Source organism: Anopheles funestus, chromosome 3RL (assembly GCF_943734845.2).
Source record: "Anopheles funestus chromosome 3RL, idAnoFuneDA-416_04, whole genome shotgun sequence".
In the NCBI taxonomy this organism is placed as follows: domain Eukaryota; kingdom Metazoa; phylum Arthropoda; class Insecta; order Diptera; family Culicidae; genus Anopheles; species Anopheles funestus.
Window position 1 is genome coordinate 22,503,616 of NC_064599.1, and position 26,531 is coordinate 22,530,146.

The following is a 26,531-nucleotide window of genomic DNA, read 5'->3' on the forward strand; positions in this document are numbered from 1 at the left end:
CGAGATCACTAGTGCAAACTATGTAGTCGCATGGGATCTTCTGAAGAAGCGATACGACAGCAAGAAGTTAATAGTGAAAAAATACCTCGACAAATTGTTTACCACACCGGCTATGAAAAAGGAGGAATATGGTATGCTCATCGCGCTGATCGATGGTTTTGATGGAAGTGTGAAAATGACCGAACGAATGGGTGTACAAACGGACGGATGGAGCGAGTTGCTTGCTCACATGCTTTGTGCTCGATTAGATCCGTGTACTCTCAAGCAGTGGGAAATTCATCATCGCAGTCAGGAAGTTCCCAAATATGAAGATGTACTGCAATTCTTGCGAGGTTATGCTGACGTGCTTCGGGTATCGCAACAGGAAAAGGCGCGTAACGTGGACGTCTCTTCAAACACCGCAAAACCCAAAGCAAAGACAAGTGATGTTTACAGTGCTCAAATCGAACCGGCGACTACTTGTGTGTTTTGCAAAAAGAAGGCGCATTCGGTGTATGAGTGCGAGCTTTTCCGGAAGGCATCAGTATCTCAGCGGTATGATATGGCGAGGGAAAACAACTTGTGCTTTAACTGTTTGGCAGCGTCGCACCACCGAAACAGTTGCAAATCAGGCGTTTGCCGTGTATGTCGTCGGAAGCATCACACCATGCTGCATAGTGCTTCGTCAACTAATATTGTCAGCAGTGGCCAATCTGCAACCGAAGATGCGGCAAACAACAGCAAATCAGCAGTGTCATCGTTTAACCATTGTGCTCAAGCGCCACCCACCACCTGCAACACGAATCTTGTCGAGTCGAACAAACTGGTTCTTTTACCGACCGCTGTGGTGCATATCGTTACTGCTAACGGAGTTCACCATTGGGCTCGTGCCTTACTAGACGGAGGATCGCAAATCAATCTAGTAACAGAAAGATTGGTACAACGATTGGGTGTTCCGAAGATACGAGTGACCCACACCCTGGGTGGAATCGGCAGGGCTCAACACACCAGTTTGTATATGGTCCAATTGTCCATCCAGTCTAATCGTTCTTCTTTTCAGACGGTTTGGAAGTGTCACGTGTTGAAGAACGTGACTTGGGATCAACCTTGGTCCACCGTCGATCGTCAGGGATGGGCCATTCCGGATGAACTGCCTCTAGCTGATCCTCACTTTGACCAACCGGGTCCCATCGATATTCTCATCGGCAGAGAAGGCTGCAACGAGTTGCTGCTAGAGGGGATGATCCGGTTGGATAACTCCACACTTTTGTTGCAAAACACGGAGTTAGGATGGATAGTGTCGGGAAAGGTGTCTCGCGCTGAAGCAGTACTGTCATCGTCTTTGGTCTGTAACGTCATTTCCATGGAAGATCAACTGAAACGCTTTTGGGAGCTGGAAGCCTGTCACTCTCCCAGCATTTGGTCGCGTGAAGAAAAAGAATGTGAGGTGGAGTTCGATAAAACCACGATCCGAGATAAAGAAGGTCGGTTCGTGGTCGCCCTTCCAAAACATCCAGCGAAATTGGCACAACTAGGAGACTCATACGAGATAGCCAAACGTCGTTTCGCCTGCTTATATCGACGACTGGAGGCACTACCCAACCTCAAGAGTGCCTATAATGAGTTCTTGAAAGAATATCTGGAGCTGGGGCACATGGAGGAGATTAATCCTAATAACGATAACAGTGGCGAAGTATACTATTTGCCTCACCATTGTGTTAATCGACCTGACAGTCTCACCACTAAATTGCGTGTTGTTTTCGATGCGTCATGCAAAAGCGCCACAGGGATCTCTTTGAACGATGTACTACTGGTGGGTCCCACAGTGCAAGACGACCTGATCAGTTTGCTTCTTAGATACCGATTACCTGAAATTGTTATCATGGCGGACATAGAAAAAATGTATCGGCAGATCTGGGTACGAAAGGAGGATCGACCTCTACAACGCATCATCTGGAAGGAGCCGACCGACGAACATCTTCGAATATATCAACTTAAAACGGTGACTTATGGGACCGCATCTGCACCGTATCTAGCAACGCGATGTCTGAAGCAGCTAGCCAACGAAGGGCAATCAACTCATCCCCGAGCATCAGAAGTCTTAGCGACAGACTTCTACATGGATGACTTAATTACTGGTGTGAACTCCATCCATGAAGGTAGGGCTTTGTGCGAGGAGCTGAGACAGTTGTTGTCGTCTGCTGGGTTTCGACTGCGGAAGTGGGCATCGAACTCATCTGAGGTACTCGCAAGTATACCCGTAGAGCTGCACAACGATAATGAAGTTCTAAACATCGAAGCAGGCGCTTCGATCAAAGCATTAGGATTGAAGTGGACACCTGCTACCGACCAACTTTGTTTCAACGTACCATCTTGGGGTACAGAGATGCCAATCACTAAGCGGATCGCAGCGTCTGATGCCGCTAAGCTGTTTGATCCTCTGGGTCTGTTAGGGCCGATTGTGGTAATTGCCAAATGTTTTCTACAAGAACTTTGGCAACACGAGAAGACGTGGGATGAGCCGTTGGAGCTCGAACGGCAGCAGCGTTGGTTACAGTTTCGCGAACAGTTAGAAGACCTCAAGCATTTAACTGTTCCAAGAAGGGCGGTTGGTTCTATTACCCTTATCCAGTTGCACGGGTTTAGTGATGCTTCTATGAAGGCGTACGGAGCCTGTATATATCTACGATCAGAATCATCGGATGGTACGGTGACGGTTCACCTTTTAACTGCTAAATCCAAGGTAGCTCCGATACCTAATACGAAGGGTAAGAAAAACGTCACGCTCCCCCGGCTGGAACTGTCCGGTGCTCTGCTATTGGCTCATTTGTGGCAAAAGGTGAACACCAGCTGCAAATTCGACAATGAATGTTTCTTCTGGGTGGACTCCACCATTGTGCTGTATTGGGTCGCCAATCATCCAGCGCGATGGAAGCAATTTGTTGCTAATAGGGTCTCCGAAATACAAGCTCTTACTCCAAAAGAAGCGTGGAATCATGTGGCGAGCGAGCAAAACCCTGCAGACATCATCTCAAGGGGGATGATGCCCTCTCAACTGAAAGAGACCACTCTCTGGTGGAATGGACCACCGTGGCTTCGACGGCCGAAACAAGAATGGCCTACTCTGAACCAGCCCCCAGAGGTTCCAACGGATGAGTTGGAGGAAAAACAAATAGTGGCAGTCACGCAGTCGCTGCCATGGAACCCGCTGTTTGAACTTAGATCGTCATTCGTAGCATTAGTGCGCTTGGTAGCATACTTAAGGCGTTTTGGGCACAACTGTTCACCGGCCAATCGTGAACATCGAAAAGTGGGATTCTTGCAAACAGCGGAACTTCAAGAATCAACACTACTGTTACTCCGCATCGCTCAACAGGAATCTTTTAAAGAAGAGATTCGCGACGTCAAGGCTTCCGCACATGTTAAGAATTCATCCAAGCTGAGGACACTCTGTCCTATTTTGCTGGACGGTTTGCTACGAGTTGGTGGCCGCCTACGAAACGCCCCGGTTTCCTTTGATCGGAAACATCCCATCATCCTACCTGCATCACACCCGCTGACCCTGATGATAGTGCGACACTATCATAACTCGTTGCTTCACGCGGGCCAACAAATGATGATTGGGATGATCCGTGAACGCTACTGGCCCCTCAGGATTCGTGACCTGGCGCGAAAGGTGGTACACGACTGCGTCCCATGTTTTCGACAAAAACCGTCCACCTACCAACAGCTCATGGGTGACTTACCCACCGAAAGAGTGACTCCTGTGTTACCATTTTTGAAGACAGGAGTAGACCTATGCGGACCCTTCTACTACCGAACTGGAATTCGCAAAACAATTCCCGTTAAATGCTTTGTTGCCATCTTCGTCTGTCTCTCAACAAAGGCGGTACATGTCGAGTTGATCGACAGTCTTTCAACCCCGTCCTTCATCGCTACCTTAAAACGATTTGTTGCGCGACGTGGAAAGCCGATCACAATAGAGTGTGATAATGCGACCAATTTTCGAGGTGCCGACCGAGTGCTGAAGGAGTTGCAGCAACTTTTCGAGACACAACAGCTACAACATGCCGTCACCTCCTACTGTGCTGCTGAAGGAATAAACTTCCAATTTATTCCTCCGCGTTCCCCGCATTTCGGCGGGTTATGGGAAGCGGCAGTTAAGTCGTTGAAACGTCATTTGAAGACAACCCTTGGTACTGCTGTGTTGCGTCGAGACGACTTCGAGACACTGCTGGTTCAGGTAGAAGCCTGCCTGAATTCTCGGCCCTTGACCCAGCTGACCACGGATCCTGAAGATTTAGAGATCATCACCCCTGGCCATTTCTTGATCCATCGGGCGCTGTCATCGTTGCCAGAGCCATCTTACGAAGGGATTCCTGATAACCGACTCGACCTATATCAGCAGACGCAGGAGTACGTGCGCCGTATCTGGAAAAGATGGAGTACGGAGTACTTATCCGGGTTGCAGCCGCGTACTAAATGGACGAAAACACGTGACAACATCCGTGAGGGTACGATGGTCCTAGTGAAGGAAGATAATCTTCCTCCTCTCAAATGGCGGTACGGTAGAATCGTTAAGGTCTACCCTGGAGAGGATGGGCTTATCAGGGTTGTGGACGTAAAAACAAAAGAGGGTTTGTACCGCCGGGCGATTAACAGAATATGTGTACTACCAGGACAAAAGGAAACTGAAAACCAGGGTTAGGGTGGAACCTGATTGTTCCACGGGGGCCGGCTATGTTAGCTATTTTTGTTAACTGGGTAATAGTTTGGTGGCTGACATCTCAACCCACGGTATTAAACCGGCAGAAGCGCAAGGAAGCTAAGAGCGAGCAAATAAAGAAAGAGTCGCACTTGAACTATCGGTGAAGCAAGTCCCCCAACAGAGTGCTACTCCTTAAATAACAAAAAGTACTAGATTTTGCTAGTGAACATTACCAATTTGCTATCATAACTAACATATAAAACAAAATCGTATAATGTTTAAAATTAAAAAAAAAACAATAACTGTGTTTTGTGCTTATTTTTGTCTTGTGTACCCTAAGTAACATTTCGGGTTTTTTGTTGTAAAACATTAGTGTGAAATAAATATTTTTGTTTTAAATATTTCCACTCTTGTATATCGTTCTTCCAGCAGCACGCTACAAACATTCAGAACTGACTTCATTTTTTAGATTACGTACACATATTTGCATACCCACTCAGACATCATCATTCTGCCTTTTCACGTTTGATCCATTCACATTCCCAAGCAAAAAACGATTCCCATTTTAAAAGTGGCCCATTCAGTTCCATTCCTTTTGGCGTCATGCTTGTGGGTGGCTCATCTCGTAGGTAAACGGGATTAAACTTTCATGACAAATTATTTCTAGTTCTCTCGATTACAGCATCCCCCGGGCAAGGATTAGACCCCGTGTGCACTGAGCTGTACATTTAAACGCTTTGGCATCAACTAAAGGCGTCCACTGCTTATCGCAAGATCTGCAGTATAACACCATGACACCTTTCGTGTTGAGGAACGCTTTACGGTAAAATGTGACGATTTAAAGCATTGCTGTATCGTGTTTTGTAAGTTCCTTATCGTTTTGCTTTTTTCGACATAAAAAAAAATACGCCGCACTTTTGTAATGAATAAACTACTGCTAATTTCATTTACTAATAATTTTTCTCAAATATTGCATTTTCTATTTCAATATTTTAAATTAAAAAAACGAATTTAAGAAAGTCATATTAAAAATTTTCATTCATTTTTTTTAAATGCTTAAGAATATGTTTTAAATTTCCGAATCAGTTGTATGGCCACGTTGCCTATCAACCAGTTACCAGTACCCAAAATTTATGAGCTGGAAGTAACCGGTTAGAAGCGTTGATATGGTAACACAGTTTTCGATAACGATAATGATACAGTGGCATTTTGTTCCCAATTTACTCCATCGGGTGTAGATTTACATGATCGATTCGTAACTATGGTAACCATTGTCGGACTCGACGCTGAAGCTTTGCATAACTTTTCGCGTTCGGTTCAGTGGACCGTTGCACCATTGATAACTGCCACGTTATTACTGGATAACCAAGAACTATGTAACAACAGTTACCGGAGTACGCTTACCAACCAGTTTGTTAATTAGAACTACTGTAAACCATTAAACAAATATTCATGGTTTAATGTAGTGATGAAAAATACTAATAACATTCAAAAAGTTATTGAAGTTAAAAACATTTCAGTCCTGTTGCTATCAGTATACTCGCATATTCCTTTTTGTTATATTCAATCCGCATTACAACAGTTTACATTATGATACACTGTAATTAAAACGATTTGCACAACCATTTTTCATCCTTTGGTCGTTTTTGTCGATTCTGTCTCGGAAAACATGGGAGTTGTCGCTCCTTCCCTACATCCCACCCCCTCCCAACTACCCCCTCCCCCCACCCACCATTATCATGGACGGGGAAATTTGTGTGGGGAAATGCAAACGTGCAAACATTCATGGCTGCAGCCAATTCTCGCCAACAACAGGTCGCATAATTGTGTCGCACTGATGAAATTTTGTACAAATTTTAATTGGATTCTACACCCCACCGCCACCCTGGTCACGGGATGGTGATGAGCGATGATGATGAATTTATTCATGCCCAGCTAACAAAACCGATCGCCAAACAAACGCGACAAAAAATATGATCGACTTTTCTTGCAGTCCAAGTGTTCCCGACTGATAAATGCGTTTCACAGGAAGTAATGAAACCTCCTCTCCCCGTTCTCAATGAAGCTTCCATGCCTTTCTACCTCCGTTCCAATGTGGCCTGTGGAGAACAAATTAAAAGTGACACTCAAACCAATTGTTAGCGAGCCCAGCCGACACGTTTCCGTGGTGCTCCCGGCGTTACCATGGTGAAATTTTTGCGCCACGGTAAGTTGCAAAACAGAAATCTTTCAACTCGTCAAAAAGTTATGCTTCCGTACAACGGAACCATACCGGAAGATGACGGTAAGGTAAGCATGAGAAAATGCTTTGCTAATATTAAAATGTTCTTTTAGTCACATAAACACTAAACGAATGAAGCAATACCTTCGTTTGTTTGGACAATTTTTTACTGCATGAAATGTAATGACAAGGTACCGTAATACATCACAAGCTTTATTAAACTTCCATCTTCATTTTACGAAAAATTGCCTTGCATTACAATATCATGGTGAACAGTTTGTTTAGTATGACTATCGCTATTATGTTGTTATTCATACATATTCTTGTAGTTAGTTGTATCCTGTTTAATGTGAAGTATTACACTAGTTCTATATTTCATGTTTTCTTTTAAATTCCGTGTTCTAAACTGTTGTATGTTACGAACAGTTTAAACAAACTAGGTTTTTTTGTAGACAATTCTTATACTATACAGCACCTTAGCGCACCCTTTTCTTCTAAATCGCATCCTGGAAACTTGGCCCAAACATGAGCGATGGTGTTGGTTGGTTTGCGGTTTGGCATTTCATATTTCAATGATATTTCCTCGTGTATTATTGTGGCTTTTGAGCAGCCGGCTAAGCTAATGATACCTTTAGCGTTCTCCATGAGCAATTGAAATTTGCAAGGTTCTCCTTTTACCAACACTATTTCTTTGAACATTAAGTCCACTGTATCCAAATACGGAATGCATCTCTTCTCCAAGTTTAAACTGACACTGTCTTTACATCTATTATAATCTAACATTGAAAGTGAAATCGTAACTTTGTCATTAGGTATTACGTACACGCCTATACCATACAATGCTACCGGGTTCCGTGATTCGAGTTGTATCTGGAAACATGTTTCGCTACGCCATGAATCGCATTTTTCCATACTAGCAAGGAAAATGAATTTATGGGAAAAGTACGAACGTTTTGTCCTGATTGCAAGCTGTTGCAGTTCCTTCGTCCCCGTTTCAGTGTTCGCGAGCCCCCATTTTTCCACTGCAGATAGTAGTTGTTCCTTAGTACAATTGATTTCTTGCATGCTAACAATCTTACGAATTATTTCCTCTTCGAGCGTCGTATAATCATCTTGATCAAAGTAATACAGCGGATTATTTTTAATATATGTTGTGCATGCTTTATCCACAAGCTCGAATTTGAAGTGAAGATTTTTACGAAATATCTTCATCGCAGTATCATAGTCGACTATTTGATCCATTAGAAAATTTATCAGCGGTTTGCAATATTCGTTCGGTAACAGGTACATCCGTATGCGGTCGAAAATATCATGAATGTTTTCAAAATTGATATCCACCTTTGCACCGTAAATTAGACGCAATATTGTTATAAATGTTTCTGGATGTTCATCCTTCAGCTCGATCTCGTCGCGCTTTGCTTCGGCAAAGTTTCCATAAAACATGGTGTAAAAATATTCCGACACCGTCACCAAATGCATCTTGCTGGCGTAGATTCGTTGCTTTTCGTGTCCTACAATGAAAGTCACGTCCGACAGGTGTTTGTTGTTGATAAGCTGCTCAACGCGTGAACTGATGGAATCATCGCTGTTGTATTTTAGTCCAAGCGATGCGGCCGCCATTCGGCTTTCGAGCGATTGTTCTTTGTCTGCCATAGCTTGCCTAGAGATGCAAAGAAAACCGCATCAATAATCAGCTCTACAAATGTAATAATTCAACTATGATCGTTCCACACACTATAATTGTTATGGCAGCACTGCCGTAACAGTTTGACACACGTCAACGAGAAGGGACGTCAAATGCGATCTGTTCTCTTCCAGACGGGAACGAACTAAGGCGTGCGAATTACAGTAGTTAATTAAAATAAAAGTTAAAACGTAACAATAAAAGAGAAAATCGATGAATCTCTTCAATGTAAACATTGATTTGCAACAATTAAATGCTTCAACAATAGAAATATACCCTTTCTTCTTTGGCACATATTGAGGCACTGATTTACATTGTTATTAAATTACCTTCTACAATCTACCAGAATAAGCTAATTCGTTATATTACTTGAAGTCGATTGACTATCACACAAATGCACGACACCGAATGGCTTTTTCACTGCAGAGTTGATAACTCTTGCGTGGATCACTCACTAGCGAACCGACTCGTCCAAAGCTAAAGCGTGGAATGGATCTGTAGCAACGCGTCGTTGTGTGTGCGGAACAAAGTGGGTATATAAGGAGGTGTAGTCATGTAGAACATTTGGTAGGAAAAAGAGGATCGACCCCAGTTGTCAAATCCCATCCGTTTGTTCATGTGTGTTGGTGAATGGCAAATGTTTACATCCGTATTTATATCGTTGCCACAATCAAAACACTGATGATCACATAAGCGGTAAATGCGTAGAGTAATGTGTAGGATCCAGAAGAACGACGACACGCCACATTCTTGGCCGAAGTTCCACTCAATACTTTACAATTATTGTGGGCACCTACTGTACTTACATGGATCGTCAACAATAACATCACTGTATGTGTGGCCTTCATCGGTATACATATATCCAAAGTGGGTATATAAAGGAGGTGTAGTCATGTAGAACGTTAGGTAGGAAAAAGAGGATCGACCCCAGTTGTCAAATTCGAAGCGTTTGTTGATGTGTGTAGGTGAATAACAAATGTTTACAACCGGATTTATATCGAACCACAATCAAAATACTGCTGATCACATAACCGTGCAAATAGACCTGGAGCGATATTTCTCAGTGAGAGATCTCTCGTTGCGATGCGATGAAATGCGATGAAAAGTTCATATATAAAAAAACAGCATCTAAACGTCGTTGCCATAGAAACACATAGAATTATATCATCACAGTTGCCAAAGAAATGTCTCGCCCAGCGATTTTCCTTTGTTTGCTAAATTGAGCTACTTTGCGAAATATCTCACTGAGAAATATCGCTCCAGGTCTATTTGCACGGTAAGCGGTAAATGCGTACGGTCCAGAAGAACTACAATACGCCACATTTTTGGCCGAATGTCCACTCAATCACATTACAATCATTATGGGAACTTACTGCAACTAGATTGATCGTCAAGAATACCATCAATGTATGTGTGGCCTGCATCGGTATACATACATCGAAACCTGTTGTCAAACTGAAATTTAAAATGGCAATGTGTCAAATGCTATGAATACTCCTCCTTATATACCCACTTTGACATATATCGACCCCTGCTGTCAAACTGAAATTCAAAATGGCAATATGTCAAATGCTATGAATACACCTCCTTATATACCCACTGTGACATATATCGACCCCTGCTGTCAAACTGAAATTCAAAATGGCAATATGTCAAATGCTATGAATACACCTCCTTATATACCCACTTTGCTTCAAAGTGTTAAGCTTTTTTAGAGTAATTTTGCAATAAAAATTAAATTGATTTATTTTAATGCGAATTGGTTGCAATAACTTCTTTTCACTCAAATAATGCTTTAAATTAAAAAAAGAATAAAAAATAAGAAAAAAATAAAAAAAAATCCACACGAAAATTTCAACAAGTTTACCCCTTGCCATTTTTTTTTAAATTTTGCAAAAAAAAATTTAAATTGATTTATTTTAATGCCAATTTGTTCAAATAAGTCTCTTTTCACTCAAATAATGTTTAAACGAAAAACGAGTAAAAAATAATAACAAAATAAAAAAATTAAAAAAAAATTAAAATTTCATAAGGTTCATTTTTGCGATAAGTTTTGGCTATAACTCTGTCGGTATTCATCGGATCGCCAATCTTTAACCTGTGGTCGGTAGATGGCACCAATGGCTACATTTTCTTCTTGGACGGCCATGCCCTCAGATGTCTGTGCCAGAAGTTATTCGAGGAACCATGTTCCATACCCTGTTTGAGAAAACGTAAAATTTTCCTCATTTTTAAGCAATGTAGCAAAATTTATAAATGTGATTTATTTTATTGCGAATTTGATGCAATAAGTTTCTTTTCACTCAAATAATGCTTTAAATTAAATAAAGAATTAAAAATCAGAAAAAAATTTACAAACAATTTTCAACTCGAAAATTTCATAAGGGGTACCCCTTGCCATTTTTTTGAGAAATTTAACAAAATTTAAAAATTTGTTTTATTTTAATGCGAAATTGTTGCAATTAGTTCCTTTTCACTCAAACAATGCTTTACATTAAAAAAAGAATAAAAAATCGGAAAAAAATTTAAAAAAAGTTTTCAACTCGAAAATTTCATAAGGGGTACCCCTTACGTTTTTTTTGAGAAATTTTGCAAAAAAAAAATAAATTGATTTATTTTAATGCCAATTGGTTCAAATAAGTTTCTTTTCACTCAAATAATGCTTTAAATTAAAAAAAGAATAAAAAATGAGAAAAAATTAAAAAAAATATAAAAATTTGAAAATTTCAAAAGGTTCATTTTTGCACCAATTTTTGCTTATAACTCGGTGGGTATCCAACGGATCGCCAATCTTTAACCTGTGGTCGGTAGATGGCACCAATGGCTACATTTTCTTCTTGGACGGCCATACCCTCAGATCTCTGTGCCAGAAGTTATTCGAGGAACCATGTTCCATACTCTGTTTGAGAAAACGTAAAATTTTCCTCATTTTTGAACCAAGTTTTGCCTATAACTCGGTCGGTATTCACCGGATCGCCAATCTTTAACCTGTGGTCGGTAGATGGCACCAATGGCTACATTTTCTTCTTGGACGGCCATGCCCTCAGGTGCCTGTGTCTCGAAACATAATTAAAAAAACACGCAACCGATTGCGAACCCCGAAAAAAAGTCATTAAAATGAGTGCCCGTGAGTTGGGGGGGTGGGGGGGTCTTGTTTCAGACTTTAGCCAAATTTTTATCGAAGATTGATTTCTTATGCAGCTACATATATTAGTTTTCTGTGTTTTGGCAAATTATCGCAATTTTTCTGACTTGTTTGTTATAGTTTTTTTTCAACTTTTTCTAAATATGTAATAACAGACGTTGTTCACACAAGAATCACAATAGTGGTATAAACCGACAGTTTGCTGGTTTCGTCATGTTTCAGTAACTGTCGTATTGTGAGTGCCGGTGGCACTCGGTCGGCACGCAGAGAAATGGTTATAAAAGGAAAAAAAAAATCTCTCTTCTTCGTCAAAAAATCCCGCCAATCGCACGGTGACTATTCTCGAAAGAAAATTCAGCATCCGAATTCCGCAAGTTTGTTCAGACGTTTTTTAACTGCAAACCGGTGATGGCAAAAAAAAACTCAATAGGGACTGATACAATTGACTCAAGTTTGACCAAATAGAACAGATTTATTTTGCAAAGTGCAACTAATAAAATTATCATCTAGTTTTAGAAAAAAAATGCACCCATTACACACTAAACACTACTATTTATCAATAAAAACAGTTGTGCCTATTATCCGTAATATTCGCTTATCCGACAGGTGCCGAGTCCCGATGAGCACGGATAATCGGCGTTCCACTGTATTAGCGAACAGTACCAGAGAAACAGACAGACCTTGGACAAAAGCTACAGACTAATATAAAGTAATATAAACAATATAAAAAGAAAACAATGTGGAAGACAATATAAATAATATAAAATAAAAATACTTTGCAAAAGATTTTTTTTTGTTGAAGATCAAATAAAATCAAACATAGCGTATTTCATTGACATCATTACCCAAACAATCACCTAGCACGGTCACGTGGCCAGATTTATTTTCTCTTTTTATCCTGTGCGATGTGAACTTCATGGTGCTGGCAAGAGAAATGTCTGTAAAGATCAAACAGCTTCACCTGTGCAATGCGCCAAACCAAGAGCAGAATCGTAACCGAAGACGAGATCGGAAAGAAAATCATTTCACCGACCGAAGTTTAGATTTCCTTTCAGTACGTTTCTTACATTTTCTGCGTACCGTTACAGAAATCCATGCCGGTTCGTCGGAGTATGGCTATTAAATTTCAATCGGAAGCTGACTAAGCGTTGCAAATTAAATGTCGTACACCGCCGTGTGCGTTTCATTTATCCACCCACACAGAGGGAAGGAAATCAAACGACTGAAAGAAAGAACCAAAAACCAAGGAACAGAAGAAAAAACCCACATTGTACACCGCCGTATCCTGGCAACCGGGCAGCAAACGCTTGCCAACTGAGATTCCGAATGTGAGAACGGTTGTTCGGTTTGCTGTTGGATGGCTTGCGACGGTGTTATAAGCATATTGGCATGAACCGTACCAATTACAGGAAACACTTACATTCGAACCCAGGCGAACAGAGCTTACTTCTCGGGAACGTATTGTTTCGCCTTGCCTCGGTTAGTTAGAGGTTAAGTTACCACTTCAAAAGACGACGGACGACTGAAGCGCGTAACCGGGAGCAACGAAACGAACGTACGGATGGGAAATAATTAATACGGACATGATTGCAATGAATGTTACCGTAAGCATAAACAAAACGGCACACAAGTTACACAACAGAACCGTCGGCTTGACGTATCTTATAAAAATGCAGTACAGTTTCTATGGCCGTTTCTCCTACCCGAAAACGAAGAACAATCCAGTACGATACAGTTTACCAATAATAATCCCACTGCTCCCGGGTGTATAGTTACGAAGGGTGACAAACATTATTGGGCGAACATCGAACATAAGCATTGCAGTTTACCCTGAAGGAGAAATTCAATACCCTGGCACGTTGCAGGACGGCGGGATTATGGATACCCGTTGTCGAGAAAGTGCAGCTTTCCATATCTCATGCGTAATAACAAGTGTGTGAATACCACGTGTCGCACTCCATTATGGGTTCCTTTCGTTAGACAGGGGATAAGGACTCGAAATGAAGGTACAAATCCTTCTCCTTACTGGCCATTACCAGACGACCCTAAATCTCTTTTCGAATGCCAGTGCGTGTGTGTACGTCCAAAAAGGACATACGAAGGGTGACAAATCGATTCTGTTGCCCGGTGTCAATCAGATATTGCGAGGCTTGTGTGCACGGCACGATAACCAATAATTTGCCCTGCAGCGGTTCATCCCGATCTAATGTACATTCATTTTTAAATCAATACTCTTGGGAGAGGTACATTTTTACCGCGCTTTGTCTTGCCGCCCGCCTTTTGGGGACAGCAAAAACATGGGAAGCACTCGAATGCCCTCGAGGGGTTTCGGGTTTTTCGTTAGTGACAGCTTCATTTTGCACCGTATGCTATAAACCTGCATGAGGGAAAGCCATTTGTTAATGCACTTTCACTACAACGCTTCGGCTGATTGTTCGGCGCAATTGAGTTTTGAGCGACAAATTGCATATTTTACGTGAGTAAATTTAATTTACGATAAGAAAATGTGTGAACATGCGCAGACTTTTGGGTTGCGTGATGGTGTGGAGAACGTTTATTGTTGAACCTTTTCTTAATGCTAAATGTGTTTAGTAATAGGAAAACTTTTTTACCTGACAAATCGTCTGAAAAGTATATGTAACGGGTGAAAAAATTCTAAATAAATTGTTGGAAACTCATAAAAAATGCAGGAAAGCCTCATTTAGACAGTTAGAAAACATATTTGTAAAAAGACGTGGAAAACTGTGAAAATTCATCGAAAAAAAAAATGTATAGGAAAAATGTATATCAAAAAAATCCCCTACGGCCATTTCTGACTGACTACACTTATTTCTACCACGTACCCGTATAGTCAGTCCTTGCAAGAGGTGGACGACGGTGGAATTTTAATTTGGCGGTGGAAGATGGAATTTGATCCTCAGTCCTGTCGTGTGGAATCGGCGCCGTTAAACTTCCATCAGCCGACACTTATGCTAATTTTAACCTATTCAATTATACAAATTTGTTGTAAAAATAGCTAACTGAACTAACTCCGTTGAACTCTTTACAACTATAACAAGTTCCCCAAATCATAAAAGACGGTTTGAAAAACACAGAAGAAATAAAAACCAAAAAAGAATTACATGGAAAAACTGTACGAAGATAATAGAGAAACTATATGAAATATGGAAGAAATAACCTTAAACGAGCTAAACCAGAATGTGAAAATCACAATAAAAAATGACGGAAGACTAAACAAAAAGAACCTAAGTGATCAACGAATTATGAACTGATGGAAGTAAATCTACAAAAGGTGCAGGCATAGGAATACGCATAACATCTCACGACACAAATTCCTCATACAAATACAAAATCGAAAACAACACGCCCATAACCTCCATTGAAATAATTGCAATAGAAAGAGCATTATAAATAGCACATGAAAAAAATTCCATAAACCAATTCTCTACACTGATAGTCAAGAAGCATGCGAAATAATTAAAAGAGCACAAAAGGAAACACACATAAGGAAAAACTATACGTAACATATTAAAATTTGTCAAACTGACCGAAGCAGAAATTAGATGGGTCCCAGGCTAGGAATTGAAGGCAATGAAATAGCAGACTCATTAGCGAAAGAAGGTAAAAATAAATCAAATATTATTAAAAACAGGATAACAATGGAGGATGCCATAAACCTAAGCAGAACTAGAAAGATAGAGGACACAAAAAAGTGAAACCAAGACATGTGAGCAGAAAAGGCCAAAAAATTAAAAGAATTCCAAGCCAATTTTGAGCCCATACCTTGGTACCGAGACATCGACATATCGGCCTTCGAAATACGGCCTTTTTACAAATGTAAAAAGTACATAATGCCATTAGGGATGTCCATAGAGGATCTAAAAACATTGGAAGGATGGAGACGGAAAAACAGTTAAAACAATTATGAACTACATAAAAAAGACATATGATAAAATTCTAAAACACCAATAGAAAATAATCAATAAAAAAGGCCAAATGCCAATATGACCCGCAGAAGTCGGAAGGCTAATTTAGGGAGTAGTAAACCTCTGAATATGGACAGTGAAACAGAGGTTTCACTAAACATAGGAGGTCACAGACATCCCGCATAAGAAGAACTAACTCAGCTCAGTTGAATGAGCTCAGACAGAGCTGAGTGTTGAGAGAAGAAAGAGGCCGAGTTCGAGATATGGCACGAGCTCGGATGCTTTTTATATTCACCAGTGTTGGAAAATTTCACTACTATCTGGATATAGTTATTGTGGTATAATTGTTATATTATTAAATGTAATATGCATAGGATCTATAATATTTATCAGATGTACAGGAACATCATACGTGGAGCCCAACATTATATTTACTAATGATTTAATTAATGATTTAATAATTTTTTTTCGTAAATGATCAAAGAATGATCAAAAAATTAAACGTAAATTGTAACATTAATCGTCCATTGATGAAGCATGTGAGGGAAAATTAAAGTCTGTTTTCCAAATTTTTCTCATGGTCCCATGGGAATTCTTTCTATATTCAATGAAACAACACGGCTGAAAATATAAATCCTTTATCCCTTTTAGTCTTTTAATGGTATTCTTTTCATTGAAAATGCTTAAGAAAAAAAACATACAAAATATTCATTAAACATAATAGATAGTACGACCTATTCAAATTGTCCATATTCATTCTCATTTGCAATATCCCAATAAAGTGTGCCCAAGCTTCATCATCCTGTCCACACTGTCCTGTGGCACTGTACTGGCTAAACACTGCCTGCTTGACCATCGCTACTTTATTCCGAATTGACTTCCGGGCAATTTACGGTTTGACAAGGGTTCCTGATCGGAACGTTCCAAACAAAAACCCTCCATTTCCACTGCCACCACTTCTTTATCCTTTTGTTCCCCTTTTTTGCTGATTTGATCCTTGTGTTAAGTTGTGCGCAAATGTATTTTATTGTGCCTATTTCTCTTTTTTTGCTTTTCTCCTTCAAACTGATGGTGCCCTGACTTTTGGTTAGGTCAGCATGTGAAGGTAGAAGTACTTTTTTTGTATTTATGTAAGCTGTAGAAGGCACTGGGGAGGGTTTTTTTTGTATACGACTAGCTTGGTTATTTGGTTAAACTCTGCCCGAAAACACATGTCGGCTGTCAAGCGCAAAGTCCGTCTTGCCTTTCCGCTCAATTGATTTTGTCACCAATTTAACTTAATGCGTAGCCGCCAAGGGGTGGTACTGTAAACGGGTGCGAAGTCATTCGAAATTGGTTGCTGATGTTTTGGTTTTATAGGTAATACAATATCGAAACAAGAGAATATCTAAAGAAGAAACTTTCTTTTCTTGGCTTAACGACCTTAGAGGTCATACGGGCTATTTCTGGTTTACCAGACTTATTTCTACTACGTATCCGGATAGTTAATCCTGGCTACGAAGAGACGGTCCGAATGCGATTTGATCCCGGGGAGCGGCCCAGTGATGCATATGACAAACGGCACCAGTTCCACACGACAGGACCGGGGATCAAATACCTAAAGAAGAAATATGTTTCTTAAATACGTCCGATAATTGTAACGCCGTTCATTAGTAACTAATGTTTCGTATGAAACACACGTGCATCTTGATTTGCCTACAGCAAAGACCATAAAAAATACTTCAAATTGTTGCTTTCAGAATATACTAAAATATTACTACAAACCTAGAGCAAAGATTATAATATTATTAAAAAAGAAAGAGCACTTCTCATCAAACTTAACCAGAACATGCAAAAATGGGTTGTTCCCATCAGATCCGAACAGTGAAACACGGAAGGAAATGGTTTCTTATGGTTTGCACGAAATTATTTCAGCTTACTGTGTCTCGGACAAATGAATTTAGTTGTGATAATAATAAATAAATTACTATTATAATAAATTACTCACCAGGTCATGATATGCTCCAACAGCCTAAGCTGAACCTTCCATCAGCGTAACATGTTGCTGTGTATCTGGTGGGACCTTTTTCAAAGTTGTTCATTAGGAGCCAACGAGAGAATTAAGAACCAAAGCAAAATATACATCAATGGACGTGGGGGAGGAAAATTGTTGTGATTTGATGTACTTGCGAACTCGGGATTCCCAGTGGCCGCTTAGTGGCGCTTTAAAATTGATGCGTTTAAGTCGATCGTTTACACAAAAGCAGTAGAGGAGTCAAAGACACATCAAGGACATTATACTCTGCGACAATGCTTAGTACACAGGTACATATTTTTAATTTTTCTAGACTCTACAGCCTTAAAGTCCATTGTCGGCCATTTCTGGGTTTCCTTTACTTTAAATATGCCTTGCTTTAATCTTTACCCTTTAATCAGTCGATACATTGTAGAGGACTGTTAAATTTGGAGCTAATTATTTCCCTCATCCCGAAATATTGCTCCCTTCAAATCGTACCTCTTCGGATTACTAGTTCCTTAGTAGCATTTTTAGAAAAGTTTGATCAACTTCAAGAGAACAAAAACTAAATTTGAAATACATCTTTATCCTATGTTTATAATTAAGTTTCATATTCTAGGTTTCTCGGTTCTGAGCACAGTTTTCTCTTGAGAAAAAAAAAATGAAAAATTAGTGTCGTAGGTTATCGTTCCCAGTCTCTACTCTTTTTCACAAAGGGAGGAAAATTATTAAACCGTTTAGGGCGTATAATTTGGAACATAAAACTATTTTTTTTTTATTTGGGACTTTGTTAATGATAGAGAAACACTGGTACTGGTTTATGTACCTTCAAACGAATCAATAACTTTCCTAGTGTCACAGTATCAATAAGCAATAAATAATACTTTTTATCGTCACCACGGGCTCCACCACCTGAAACCCACGATCGTTCTGTTGGATCCGTGATGTGAAAAAATCAATCATAAGCCAAAACTTCCAAACGGCCGTTACACACGCGACATAATCGTCCGTTCGGTTTTAACTGGTCCGTTAAAATACACTACCTCACACGTTGCTTTGCCAGCAAAGATTAATAGTAGCTACTTTTGCCTGTTGTTGTAGCTGTTTTTTGTTGTAACTATCAAAGGAACTGGAGGTTGTTCCTGAACTTGAACAATCCCATTCCCACCGCCTGGGAGGTATGGCGCGAAACAACCCTGCGGTGCTAAAGGACTTTCCTAACAACTCATTTTATTATTGGTTGCTTTCCACACCGTTAACACGTCGTTGGTTCAGGCGCGTCCATTGCACGCTTTCGGCCAAACGATTAAATTCCACCGGGCTGTGATTTACCACGAGTAATTACTTTAATGACTCAATTTAATGCTTCCGAGCGAGCACGACAATGTATGCCTTGGGTGAAATTATTTTAATACGAGTTCGAGAGAATATTTTTTAAACGTCTTTTTCGACAAGGAATCATTTGAGGCCAGTTCTGAGCAATTCGAAAAAGATGTTTTGTTCTGTTTTCCAAAATTGAATACAAAAAAAAATCTAATACTTCTCCAATTGCAACGGATTCTTCATTAAATGCCGGGTTTGTTATATATTTAACCTATTGGCCATAGAAGTTATTTCGGCATACCAATGCGTCAAATACTTTTGCCGAACATTCGTGTGCTCAAAACTATTTGCCCAAAAACTTCCTACATCCTTATGCCGTCAGGTTTGTTTGAATTTTATTCCCCCAACCGAGAGGAACTCTCCCTCGTGTGTGTGTGAAATGCTAGGAAATGAGTTGATAAGACATTTTCAATTTGTTATAACTCCCTCCACGAAAATGTCTCAGTTTTGAATGAAGGAATTGCGGGGAGCTCCCCGCTCGTACACTCTATCGCGTTAGAACATTTCGAGCCACGACCGGATAGAGAAAGTTAAACAAGAATAAGGGAACCAATGAAATCTAACTGTCACTACCGCTTTTTATCTGGCCTTTCGGTTCCCTTTTCTTTCCATCTTTATACGGTCTCATTTTAAATAGTAACTACCATAAAACCGAAAATTCATTCCCGTTATCTACCGTCGGCCCAGGATTATTGCCAGGAATCTCCCTTCCTACTGCAGCTATACTTGCGTCACGCGTCACTACAAAAACCGATGCTGAAATTGCTCGCAAAAGATATGAAAAACGAACGTCCCCCCCCCCCCCCAAACGTTTATAGTACATGTATATATTCTCTTGCGAAAAGTGGATTTCAAGTTTGGTTTCAACCTTGTCCACCTCGGTAGACACAAGCCAAGAACGACTTTTGAACGATTGGAGTTTTTGGGTTTGAGATGGAGGGCGAAATAAAAAGGGGAAAAGTGGGTGAGTGCTGATAGGGACAAATTTGCCAATAAAAATGTAATTTATGGAATCTCTACTTGAAAGATGATATCGGCTTCATGCATCAGAATATGAACACAGACTTTCATTGCGCCCTGATGGGGAGCGTTCCGTGCGCGGGAAGTTCTCCAACTCATTGAGTTTGCTCTGGGCGTAGGGAGTTACAATGGAACTATGAATTGTCAGTGTTTTACCGGCCGCTTGGGTATCGAACTTTTTTTGTACAAATAGTACTTTTTGAAAAACAAATAGCAAAAAAAATGTTTATTTAAGGTACTTACAAAGGTTAATGCTTGTTTCTTTTTGGATTTCATTTTAATCTGATTTGGGGTTTTAGAAAATCAAAATTAATGATTTTGATTACATTACAATTACCTACTTTTAAGCGAAAAAAATATTGCTCCTCAGTGGGAAGCTTGGAAAATTGCAATTTGATACAGCTTTGTCACCGCTTTTCCACAATCAACTTTCTGATTGATATGGTTTTAATGCTCTCTAAAAATGAACCACTTTACTGGGTGCAGGTAAGATTGAGATTGATTTCTGTGCAGGACGTACACTTCCAGGTTGATACCAGGTGTCACTAACCTGGCCCAGCCAGTTTTCCTTTCATTTTATCATTATTGATTGATTGGTGTACCAGCACCAAACCATCCATCCTTTTCGTCCCGGTTGTATGCAAATTGTATTTTTCCAATCAAAAAGTTGTTCAACTTTACAAAACCGGATCAAAACCGCGGGACATGACAAGGGTGGTACCCCCATTGCACCATACGGTCCGAGTGGGTCACCCTCCCTCACCATGGTCGATAAATCATTTACAATTTCACAATAAATTTTAATTAATTGCGTAGCTTTACCGCACTCACATTGCGGACGGAAGATTCGGACGTGCGAACTCGACTGATGGCTCTAGCAACTGCAATCGTACTACAGAAAACGGTATTCGGAAAACGCGATCAGATCAATAAATGTCACCCGTTGGTCATTCGGTGGTGGTGCTGGTGGTGCTGGTGGTGGTTTTGAGAACGGATTCGAATGCTCGGTCGTCCGGTGATTGACTATGCTAACGATCATATTAATATGGTTACATCGATGTATCAGGCGGACGGTGGGTCACAGGCTAGGCGTGACCGAATTGATAACGAGATGATTAAATTTGGTTATTATTTCACAACAGATACTTTTTTTTATTGTTGCTGCTTGCTTTTGTTTGCGAAAAGCCAAAGTGACAATCTGAAAAGCAAACGCAATTGCAATTGGATTTTAGAGTTATTGCGTATTTATCGATTTCGTTTTTTTTATTTAAATTTTATGCTCAAAACCAAAACCTTCATCAAATATGAGAGTTACAAATTTGAATAATATAACATAGTGTAAGTTTCTTACGTTGTTTAAAGCAGCCAAGAAGAGAAAGTTGTGTTAAACGTATAACGCTTGTATAAATATATTTTTTGTTATTCAGATAGAACGGCCTGGAATAGAACGGGACATAACGTTTGTATATGATTATGATTAAATTTAAATGTGAATATTGTAAGAATTTTAAAGCCAAAACTATGATTTATCGTTTATGTCAGCCCAGCTCGGGATATTTTATATATTTAACAACTGGATTGGTGGGAAGGAATTGTCTTCTTCCGGATGTGCTAGGCCGAGTTCAAAAGAGTGTTTTTTTGTACAAATTATCATCTTTGAACGAATTGGAAAACGTTAAACATAAATTAATGTTCATTTTTTAGTTGCTCTTACTTTGTGAATTTGAACGTGACAATATTTTGAAATAATGTTCAGTTTTGTTTGAAACTGAATAATCTTAATTATAAAACTGAATTATCTTACTTAACATATTGAAGACGTATAAAATAAATGGTTTAAAAGAATTAAATAAAGAATTGAAAACGTTTCGCACCAATAGTAAAATATTAATAGTTCCACCAATAGTTCCGGTTAAGTAAGCAAATATGTTTATTAGTTCATAATACAAAAAAGAACAAAGTCTTGCCTTGCCTTCTCGAGACAATTATAACAGGGTAGGAAATTGAAAGTTGATATGTTATGTTAAGTTTAAGTTAAGTTAATCCAATATAGAAATAATATGTAAAGGCACATAAAAATTAAACTGTAGTAAATCTAAAAAAATACAAATAATTAAACAAATTATAGACTAATAAAACTTTCACATGCTAAGACAACCGATCTACAACCGAGTATGCCCGGGATAAGACAAAGGACAAGGAGGAAATACCTGGTGAAAATTTTACTAATTTGAGCTAATACTGACAATACGGCCAAAGCCGTAATCATGAATTATAAATAAGAAATAAAAATTAAACTTTTTGCTATGATATCAAATAATCAATACAGGAGCAAACATACATGCTCTTTGTTGTGTAAATATTTAGCAACTTTTTTTGCATTATTCCATGTATAATATTATTTCTTAATACAAACAGCCCAGAGCCCAATTTTGACCAATTTATTTCCTTTCTATTATCTCATAAAATCAATTTTCTTCCGTTTCTTAAATGATGATTCATCGCTAAGAAACCTTCCACTGCTGCTCACTGCTGCCCACATAATAAACTGTTACATCTTACGAGAAATAATCGATCCATCGGTAAAGCAATATGACACCCTTCTGCTTTTATGCGTTGAGTGTGGGCTGTGTCTGTAAACATCAACAACAACCAAAAATCGAAAATGAAGTGTAAATCATATCAGCGACATAATAAAACCCTCCCTCCCCAAAGCAAAAAAAAAAACAACACTTCTTTCCCTGCTCATTCCGCACTGAGCTGCGGAAAAGTAAACCCAACCCAAGTACACATTTCATACAAAAACCCACCTTCACAATTTACACGCTCAGTATGCGTGCGGAATTGCTTTCCTTTGGTGCAAAAGATGTGACAAAAAGAAGCAAATAACATGAGAGAAAAAAATGTGTCAAGTGCACCCTCCGCAATCGGGAATGGTTTCGATTGTTGACCAAAGCAGGAAAAAAGTGCCAGCGTTGGGCGTACAGAAACCTACCCTAAAGTTGGACTTTTATCCAGTGGCACACCCCGTAGCACGCCTACCGGTTACAATTATCATCTTCAGTTACACGTTTCCCTCCTGATGAACCAATCGACTCCATAGCAACGAATGCGGGAAGTGGTTTACTAAGATGTTTAGGGGATTGGTAAATCATGACACATACGAAGAATTTTGTGCATTACAAGTCTTGCTTATTATTTTTATTTCTACAAAATAAATAACTTTAACTGTTTGAAAAAAACTGAGTTCTCACATTATTAAGGGGAATATTTGCGTACGATTCAGCAGAAACTCGTCGTACAACGATTACTCAACATTTCCGGTTCAATAAACTTACCATTGCGTGGTATACGTTTTACAAATGTTCCATACATCAATATCCATTTTCATCCAATATTTTACATCCATAATCCCCTTTTGGTTCATCACAACCAAACATAGAATATAGGCATACCGTGGCCCATACCAAAAAACACGCTTCAATTCGTTCTCAATCGACAATTCCAATATGTAGCATGTTGGTTGCCCCTTTGCCCCTGTCACCGATCGCAAACCCTTCCTCCAGAAACTTATCAAACGATCCCCAACCGAAGAAGGATAAAAAATCGTTTTTACCCCTTTTTATTGTAATCCCTACGTTGCCTACATTGGCGCACACACATCAAAGTGCACCCGAGCGGGCAAACCAATCTTCGATATTTGCCAAGTACACGCACACGCAAGCTGACGACGACAGCACTTGGGGTAGTTGGGTTGTTGGTGGGGGCCCACCCTCAGTACACGCTGGGTAAATACATCTTACATCCGTCTCTTTGGTCGATTTGCCGGTCTTGAGCTTTGACCTCTCAGTAAGCAGTGCTCGAAAATCACTCCACAAGAGGGTTGAAGGCTGAAATTGCAAATCTCCAAAAGTGGAAACGATCAAAATCCCGTGCGTATTTTCGTCGAGTCAACCCCCAACGAAATGGTGGGTGACGCGTTAAGGGTTGTTTCTTGTCGGTTGATGCTTGGACCATTCGCATCCCTTACACCCCCGCCGAGCGTGTCCCTGAATGGATGATGGGATGGAGGCGTTTCGAGATTGATTGGCAGCTCTGTTGCAGTGAAACGTTTACGACGCCCAAATAGTCACCCACCCAGGTTTTGTAGTTTCACATTGTGGGGTGCCTTTTTCCCCTAATGCCGGACCAGGGCATTTGCCGTCGTGCTGATATTTTGGCACACTTTTGTTACCCTGCTTTCGATCCCTATCGGGTGAGCCATTGGGAACAGACGCACTATAAAGTACACTGATGTGTGCTTGGGCGGTAAATGCAAATAAATTTCATGACATAAACCAAGCCTCGTGTTGGTTCTGTTCTTTTTTTCCCTTCTCCTGCTACTGGCAACAACATTCCGGCTGACATTGGATTGCGCATGGTAAGCGAAAGTGCTTGTATCCTGGCACACATTTGTCAGATATGCCGATATGCTGGTAATGCTACAAAAAGCCCACGGGGAGTACCGTATGCTGTAGCCGAGGAAATGGAACATTTGCTGAACCTTGTTGCACCAGCGCAACTAAGCTAACCGCACAGTTGACAAACCGCACATTACTGTTAATTTCTCTCGTGTGTATAATGTACGAGGTGAGATAAAATCGAATAAGCTCAACAGAAAAAGTGGAAAATAAGCCGATAAAAGGTGACTAAATAACGGTCCGGTAGAGAGGGAGAGAAAAAGCGAGAGCGTTAGTAACATTTGATCAAGTTGCACCAGTAGCAGCACGTGGCGTTATTCCGTTGCTGTTACATTGTAACGGTTGTAAGTGTCAAGTGATTTAAATATTCCCTATAGGGTGATGTGTCAGTTCGATGTTTAATTCAGTTCTTATTCACGTTTTTGTGGCACTTTTTTAAAGCTGATAAGCCGCTAAGCTTTCTCAACTTTTTATTTTTTTTTCTCATTATTTGTTTGATGTGTATAATAATATATCATATGCATAATAATGTTTAATAAAGTCATATTCAAACTGCTGTTTGTTGGTCTTTTGAGTACAATTGATATTGGAACTAGGGCATTAAAGAAATTCAAATTTAACATTGTGAGCGAACACTCTAATAAAAATACAGTGCGTAGTGAAAATATTCCAATAATTGTTTTTGGAGAATAATTGACTGACATCCCACATTATGACAGATTTTTGATACACTTTCAAAAGCTGGACAATTTTCGTGAATGATTTTGATTGATAAGAAAGGACCAAAGAACGACATAAATAACTATCGGCGAATAACTTTTCTACGTGATGGTACTAAGGTATTCAGAGCTGAAGATTAGAATGACGATTCATGAATTCATTTGAATTCACCAATTGCATGTATTGAAAATGGATTCACTAATGTTATTACTCAGCTAGAATCCTACTTAACTTAAAGAATGTATAGTGTAAAAATCGATAATTAGTTGTGAGAAATATGTTTTAGCTCATATTATTTCATTTATCAATGGCCTACCATAAGCCCGTCAATGCTTTTATACGCCGGCGATATCCTGAAAAACAAAAAAACAGATAAGTGGTATATAACAATAAAATGTAAATTTTAAAATTGGAGTTTGGAATGTTTTTTTGTTTTAATAATTAATGTATTTTTGGGTTAAATTGTAAAACATTAAAATTAATTTTCAATAACACACTAAATTCCCATAAAATTACTTATGTGTCTAATTTTGTAAGGCACTGTATACGTTCTACAGGTAAAATTGCGTACGCATCATCAATGCACTCGACATCTATCGAATCCTTAATGAACTATCCCGTCCATAACAACGGTTGTCAACGTTACCGAAAAGACTGGTTACGCTGTTGGATTTTCCCATTCGACAACCGGCCATCATTATACTGAAAACCGGTCGAAGCAAATGAGTTCAATTAAAATGTTTTAAAATCGGTTCACTGCACAAATGACCGGCAATTATCCTGACTGCAATGGATAATTAAAATCAATTCCAACTAACGCAACGACGAGTGGATGCGCTTGATCTGCATCCAGGCAAAATTCTACATGTATAAGGTTGGACTATATCAGTTCAGCATCGAACCTTTGCTTTAAGCATTGTGCATTTGTAGATTGATTACGTTCCCCGAAATGGCATTTCCTTCTAATCAAGAACACAACAAGGTAATTAAGTAGGGTTCTTTCGGTTTTATCGATATTTCCATTTGGTGATATAGAATTCTTCAAACATGTGTAAGATAGTCTGGTACCTCGGCTATCATCAAAGACTCTCGGTGGAATCAACCGCATTAATTTACCATTTTCCGGACGTATTGTTTGCCATCCTGCATGGTTGGAAAAGATTTATCATTCGATTTATGCCATTGGCAAGGAACAAAAGTCACTATTCCAAACCACGTGATATTGGGTGTGGTTTTTACGGCCCATAAAGCTACGCTCCGATCGAAATTAGTTTTTTTTTCGCACCGTT

The 26,531-nt window shown here is 39.6% G+C and overlaps 2 protein-coding genes across 2 annotated transcripts in view; one reads left to right on the forward strand and one right to left on the reverse strand.

Annotated features, from left to right (window-relative positions):
• Positions 1-26,531, forward strand: part of LOC125771996 (uncharacterized) — a 439,681-nt gene that overhangs the window by 65,006 nt on the left and 348,144 nt on the right. The gene's annotated exons all lie outside the window — the stretch shown is intronic.
• LOC125771989 (kelch-like protein 41) lies at positions 7,101-9,340 on the reverse strand. The gene is made up of 2 exons (XM_049443252.1): positions 8,922-9,340; positions 7,101-8,568 (listed from the first exon to the last, which is right to left on the reverse strand). The coding sequence occupies exon 2, from the start codon at positions 8,559-8,561 to the stop codon at positions 7,368-7,370; it is 1,194 nt and encodes a 397-aa protein (XP_049299209.1). The 5' UTR covers positions 8,562-8,568; positions 8,922-9,340; the 3' UTR covers positions 7,101-7,367.

Bases quoted from the DNA above. Each gene is read 5' to 3' on its own strand.
- LOC125771989 (XM_049443252.1), bottom strand. From the start codon at position 8,561: ATGGCAGACAAAGAACAATCGCTCGAAAGCCGAATGGCGGCCGCATCG.